The sequence below is a fragment of the Melitaea cinxia genome, chromosome 6 (genome assembly GCF_905220565.1).
Source record: "Melitaea cinxia chromosome 6, ilMelCinx1.1, whole genome shotgun sequence".
Lineage (NCBI taxonomy): Eukaryota > Metazoa > Arthropoda > Insecta > Lepidoptera > Nymphalidae > Melitaea > Melitaea cinxia.
Genome location: NC_059399.1, coordinates 6,695,485 through 6,701,726, shown reverse-complemented (window position 1 = coordinate 6,701,726; position 6,242 = coordinate 6,695,485). Strand labels below are relative to the sequence as shown.

Sequence of the window (6,242 nt, the reverse complement as noted above, 5' to 3'; positions counted from 1 at the left end):
ATTTCAAATGTTTTATTTAATAATGATTACAGATTTTATTAAAATGTTTTGCTTGAAAAATAAAGTTTAATGTCTTATCGCAATATTGAAAACGAATATTTATAAAATTATTTGTAATTTTTCGTCTATGTTCATTTACAGTCAAAAATTATATATTATCTACGCGCTGTTACATCACAGCTGCATTCGGAATTTAAGATTAAATTTCCCGATTACTTTCCAGGATTTCTACTGTGCTTCAATTTTTAAAACTAAAAGCTATAAATATTTAAAAATGAGTGCCTGGAGACAAGCAGGTCTTAAGTAAGTACATAAAGTTATTAAGATTTAATAACAATAGAAATTGTATCTAAAAATTCATCATTTTAGTTACATAAACTACTCCAACATTGCTGCAAAGGTTTTGCGCCGAGCTTTGAAGCCTGAATTACGAACAGAAGCACTAAAAAGAGACGAGTCTCATATTCGTATAACACCATGGGCTAACGGCAAACCAGCACGTAAGTTGCTAATTAAATGACTCTTTAGTAATTTATAAATAGGGTTATAATTTTAACATTTATTTATGAATAAGGAAAATGTAGGAAAATCTGTTTTGAAATTAAATTAAATTTTAGCTTTAAATCACTCAGAATTAAGTGAGAAAAATCTTATTAAAAGTAAGGGTAATTTATTGATATGATTTTGTGTCTCATTTTATTTTCAATTTTTCAGATGAAAAAGACTAAATAATAGTAAGTTTTATGAAGAAGAGTATTAAATAATTTTGTGCTGTTTAGCTTATAGGTTTTTTTATATAATATTACAACTAACATTAGTCGGCAACCAATATACTACTGTACTTATTAAATTTGTTGTTGCAGTGTGTCCCTGCGTAAAATACTGAATATGATTAACAATATTTCTGTTTTATGTGAAAAATGTTTTATACTAAGTGCAACGTGTGATATTTTATTAACAAAATTTTAAGTTGCAACCTGCAACTAGTAACAATAACATGTTTTGAATATGTATCATTAATATCATTATTACTGATTTTCAGATTTACAAAATAAAGCTGCCAAGTAGACAACTGTAATTTACGAACATCAATAAAGATTGAAGCATGGGTTATTTAATTGTACTATATATGTATAATAGTCTTAATGTAATAAAAATCTGCTAAAAACTTATTGTTTATTTAAATAATACTAAAATATCTAATTAGAATTGTCTAAACTTCACCCTCTTTCAAGAGAAATTCATAAAAGCATTTGGGTTGTCTGGAAGAAATGGCTAAAAAGTGTAAAAGTATTATAAATAAAAGAATATTTTGTGTTGGATGTAATATGGTAGTGGTGAGGTGGGGTAAGATAAGTATATATAAATAATGATAAATATATAATGCTTTAAAAATGAAAATCAAAATTCCCTAATGTAGAAATTACAGTAATTAAAAAAATACAAGCATATTAATTGAACATGTCTTTTAATCTTGTTGCTTTTACATATATGTTAGCTTTCTTGACTTTATCTGTAATGTTGACACCTAAAGGAGCTTTAGGATCAATGCTATCTAATGTAATATCGGGAAATTGATATTGTTTCTTTATTTTTTCAATAGCATTCCAAGCTATCATTACTCCATTATCTGTGCATACTTTAGGAGGTGGCCTAATAACATTACAATTCCACTGCATACCAACATTTTGTAAAGTTTTGAAAATAAAGTCATTACATGCAACACCACCAGATACTACAATATTCTTATTGTCTTCTTTTAGAAATTGGTTTTTAGTGCAAAATAAAACAGCTCGTTGCACTCTATGAGATATATGTTCTGCAATAATTAACTGAAAAGCAGCACAAAGGTCATTTATTTCTGGTATAATTTCATCTCCTACAGCATTATGCTCCTTTTCTTTTCTTACAAGATGCTTCATGAGAACTTCCTTAATACCACTGAAGCTAAAATTACAATCTCTACTTTTTACTAATGGGGTTGGAAAAGCAAATAGTTCGGGATTTTTTGCACATTTAGCAGCTTCTTCAATTGCCTTTCCTCCGACTAATTCAGAGTAAGCTGGAATATTTCTCAGCTTCATTCTTCGTGCTGCCTTATCTAAAACTTCTCCTGGTGCATTATCTAAAGTATTTCCCAACAAGAGGAAATTGTCAACGTCTTTGACAACTGTAAGTAAACAATGTCCACCAGATATTAATAAGGCCAAAAAGGGAAATTCTATATCATAAAACATTCGAGCCACTAATGCATGGGCTTCCATGTGATGTACTGGTATTATTGGCTTATTATAAGATTTTGCTAAGTATTTAGCATACTTTACGCCTATTTGTAAGCTAATCAGTAACCCAGGTTTCGTTGTCACAGCGATTGCATCAATATTGCTTGCATTAAGTTTAGATTTTTCCAAAGTTTGTTTTACTGCAAATTCTATATTGTCTCGATGCAAATCCCTTGCAACAAGAGGATTAATACCACCATATCTTAAATGTAACATATTTTGTGAGAATAAAGACTCTCCTAAAACATTCGCCTTGCCATCAACAACAGCACAGCCGGTATCATCACACGATGTCTCTATTCCTAAAATAGTAACGTTGGGATCATAGCTTAGATGTCTATAACAGTTTTTTAATTTCGAAAATCCTTTTAATGTAATTTTAACTCTTTTTGGACACCCAGTTAAAAGATACATCTTGAGTCAATCCCTTCAATTGTTTAGATTTCACATATGAATTTTTTCACTACAACAGTAATATTATTAAATAAATATAGCAGACATGGTTTAAACCTGAATTGAATACATTTTTTATGACGATCTGAATTAATTACAGCTTTATCGTTGTAATTGTAATCGAAAGGTTAATAATTTTTATATTTCAAATTAATCTTTGAGAAAAACTGGACAATGTTTACATCGAATTCACAGGCCCAACGAATTTTTTGTTTTTTACAATCTATAGGTTCACTTACAGTAGTTCACTATAGGTAATTAGGTATATAGTCGTCAGTTCGTCACAAAATAATAGTAAAATATATTAGGCCCGTTTTGACATTTGTCATCGGGACGTAAATAGCAAAGAACCATACGACTCAGATTCGATACTCACGATAAATCGATTTAAGTTTGTATGACTAATTGATCGATTCGATTATGTAATGTAAGTAATTTGATTAAAATTTTGATCAGAAATTTAACCTAAACTTTAATATTGTATGTGATTTGAAATAATACAATGATACAAAAAGTCAATTTGTCTTTATTTTATATTTGTATATTGTTTTATAATGTTTACAGAATTTTAATCATATATGAAATATTTTTTTCGGATTTAATCGTGGTTTATTAGCCAAATCAAAATTTTATTTACGGCTTTGAATGCCAAGCTCTTTTTTTCAGTAAAGATCACTACACAATATTCAATTACGATTAAAATCGAATGAAACTGGTGAAATTCAGTAATTAATTGGTAACAATAATTAGAAATTGCATGCTACTAAGTTAAGCGCGATAAAAATACTCCCAGTATATTCTGCAATATTATTTACCGCACCAAAAAAATTTACGTATTTTTTAAAAACACTATGTTATTAATAATCATTTTATTGTTTCTTACAGTCGCGTACCAAGTTACATCCTAGGGTATTTTTCAAATATCAAAACAGGCCTCTTATTTTGTGATACAGTCGTGGGGGTACGTCAGCTTAATGGTTTATAGCTATTAGAGGCATGACGATCGCTTGGTGTGCTATGCAACGAAGACAGAATAGCATTCTGTCTCTTTTTCTATCACATATCACGCATTAATGTTTTAAAATATAACCAATTATAGTGAAACGTCACTCAATATAACAAATTACATTGAAAAACGTCATTCAATATAACCAACCAATTACGGTGAAGCGACACTCAACCGGCGTGCGTAGTGCCCACACGACCGCACACAGCAATAGCAGTGACGAACAGCGGCATTGATGCGAACGAAAAGTTATGACATTATCGTACCAATTTTTTGTACCAACCTTTGAAATTGGACTTAGTTTCCTGACCTGGATATAAGACCATGTCGTAGATGCAATCACCGTGATGCAATCCAAGAAGCAATAAATCCATGCGTTCATTCCACAGAGTACTTTGTATATATGTTCATTGGCAAAAAACCATTAAACCAATCAATCAAATCAATTATTATTTAAAAAAAAAGTTTCACTACAATACTTATAAGGGTCAACTTAATACAACATTTAAACGTCAAAATCAATATAATTTACTTCTGTATGCAAAACTACTAATGCTGAGTGGCTACGGCAGTATAGAATATAGCCACCCCCTTTCTTCCCGTGGCCGTCGTAAGAGGCGACTAAGGGGTAACACAGTCCCACTACCACCTTGGAACTTAAAAAGCCGACCGATAGCGGGATAACCATCTAACTGCTGGCTTTGAAATACACAGGTCAAAGACTTGCAGCAGCGTCTTCGGAGTGACAAAGCCAGCCCAGCCTGCTGAAAAGAAATAATTCCATCATTTTCTTAAAGTTTAGATTTTAATCTTTTACAAAATAAAAGATAATAATACAAAATAACAATACAAAACCATTCACTACGAAAAGATGACCTACTTTGAGATGTACATATTACTTTTCACATGACACAGATTAGATATGCTACTTCTACACAACTTTTCATGCAAACCATTGCTAATTCAAACATTGTTTATTAAAAAAAGTAAAAGAAAATCCTTACTATAATTTACAAAAGAACAAATTAAAAAAATGTTGTAACGCATAATTTCTGGATCTGTATTCGGTTGTCTACATAAAGGCATTATATTGTAAGTCTCCTATTGACAAAAATCGTATACTAGATATTAAATATTAATTTCAAGTTCTATTAAAGGCATTAAAAAAATAATTATTCAAGTATACATTTTTTATTATGATTTTTATTGGTAATAACTGTATTTGCAGGCAAATGAAGAAAAACCGACTTCAATTATATCGACAAGAAATACAACGTAGGTAAACGAAAAAATAGTCAAGTAAATACGCATTAGCAAAGATTACTTTAAAAGTTGTAATCAGGTCTCGATGAAATTTAAATCGAATCATCTTTCGATTAAATTAAGAATCATCAAAATTGGTACACCCAGTAAAAAGTTATGCGTATTTTTGAGAGTTTCCCTTGATTTCTCTGGGATCCCATCATCAGATCCTGGTTTTCTTATCATGGTACCAAACTAGGGATATCTCCTTTCCAACAAAAAAAGAATTATCAAAATCGGTTCATACGGTCGAATTGAGTAGCCTCCTCCTTTTTTTGAAATCGGTTAAAAAAAAAAATACTACTTTACCAAACGATCTTAACGCCTTCATTCTATTTACAATCTATACTAATATTATAAAGAGGTAAAGTTTCTAACTTTTGCAGGGGGTAATCTTTGCAAATACTAATCCGATCATGAAAATTCTTTCACTAACAATCATCATCATCATCATCATCATCACTGGCCTTACTCTGTCTATTGCAGATGGTTTAGACAGTGTCAGAAAGACACTGTGTTGCCTAAGACACTCTTCAGGAAAACGCAGAGTTGCCTAAGCTTTGCGCCTCCCTCTCGACCTCACTGGCTAGGCCCACAGGAACGACGAGTACATGTGGAGCCAGTTTGGCTGCAGGAGTCTTTCGTATTTTGGAGCTATGCCACGAATGTTTGACGGAGACCCCATTCCGGGTTTCAAATGAAGTTTTCCTTCTCCAGGACCCTGATGATTTTGAGCCAGGTATATTCCTCGGTCGCCTTTTACGACCTCCACGAGAAGAAAGGGGCTGGTGCTATTCTACTCGGCCGACACCACACGGAAAATTCACTAACAAAAAGCTACACTATTCAGGAGTGATATAGGCTATATTTTATTGTTATGGAACAAAAAAAATCAGTGAAAAATAATAGTATATGTAAATCAAGTCGGAGAAATGCGAGCGAGAAGAAATCTTTACTACATATTTGTATCACAAAAATAATTAACGCTCCAACGAAGTGGACACGAGTTGGCTTGTGATTTATAACAATATATAATAATTACCGAATGATATAATAACTTGCAATACCCGTGCGAATATTTCGCACTAAATAAGAAATAAAATAGTTTTTTATTTGTGAAAAATATTCAGGAAACTATGTGAAAAATATGTCAATTTTATTTCATAGATTAGTGCTCTTATCCCGTTACACCGAAAGCG

General features: G+C 31.4%; 2 protein-coding genes across 3 annotated transcripts; one reads left to right on the top strand and one right to left on the bottom strand.

The window, feature by feature from the left end:
• The first annotated feature begins 129 nt into the window (after positions 1-129).
• LOC123654278 (protein stunted-like) lies at positions 130-1,168 on the top strand. Of its 2 annotated transcripts, XM_045590189.1 has the most exons (4): positions 130-303; positions 370-500; positions 715-734; positions 1,043-1,168. In XM_045590189.1, the coding sequence occupies exons 1-3, from the start codon at positions 275-277 to the stop codon at positions 726-728; spliced, it is 174 nt and encodes a 57-aa protein (XP_045446145.1). In that variant the 5' UTR covers positions 130-274; the 3' UTR covers positions 729-734; positions 1,043-1,168. The 2 variants fall into 2 exon arrangements, with proteins under 2 accessions (XP_045446145.1, XP_045446144.1); XM_045590188.1 differs by lacking the exon at positions 715-734.
• Positions 1,169-1,449: 281 nt separating this feature from the next.
• Positions 1,450-2,711, bottom strand: LOC123654277 (probable tRNA N6-adenosine threonylcarbamoyltransferase, mitochondrial). Its single transcript, XM_045590187.1, has one exon. The coding sequence runs from the start codon at positions 2,694-2,696 to the stop codon at positions 1,452-1,454; it is 1,245 nt and encodes a 414-aa protein (XP_045446143.1). The 5' UTR covers positions 2,697-2,711; the 3' UTR covers positions 1,450-1,451.
• Positions 2,712-6,242: the final 3,531 nt, after the last annotated feature.

Excerpts from the sequence above, each read along its gene's own strand:
- LOC123654278 (XM_045590188.1), top strand. The coding sequence starts at position 275 with ATGAGTGCCTGGAGACAAGCAGGTCTTAA. Across the intron at positions 304-369 it reads TGGAGACAAGCAGGTCTTAA|TTACATAAACTACTCCAACA; the intron begins GTAAGTACATAA and ends TCATCATTTTAG. Across the intron at positions 501-1,042 it reads GGCTAACGGCAAACCAGCAC|ATTTACAAAATAAAGCTGCC; the intron begins GTAAGTTGCTAA and ends ACTGATTTTCAG.
- LOC123654277 (XM_045590187.1), bottom strand. The coding sequence starts at position 2,696 with ATGTATCTTTTAACTGGGTGTCCAAAAAGAGTTAAAATTACATTAAAA.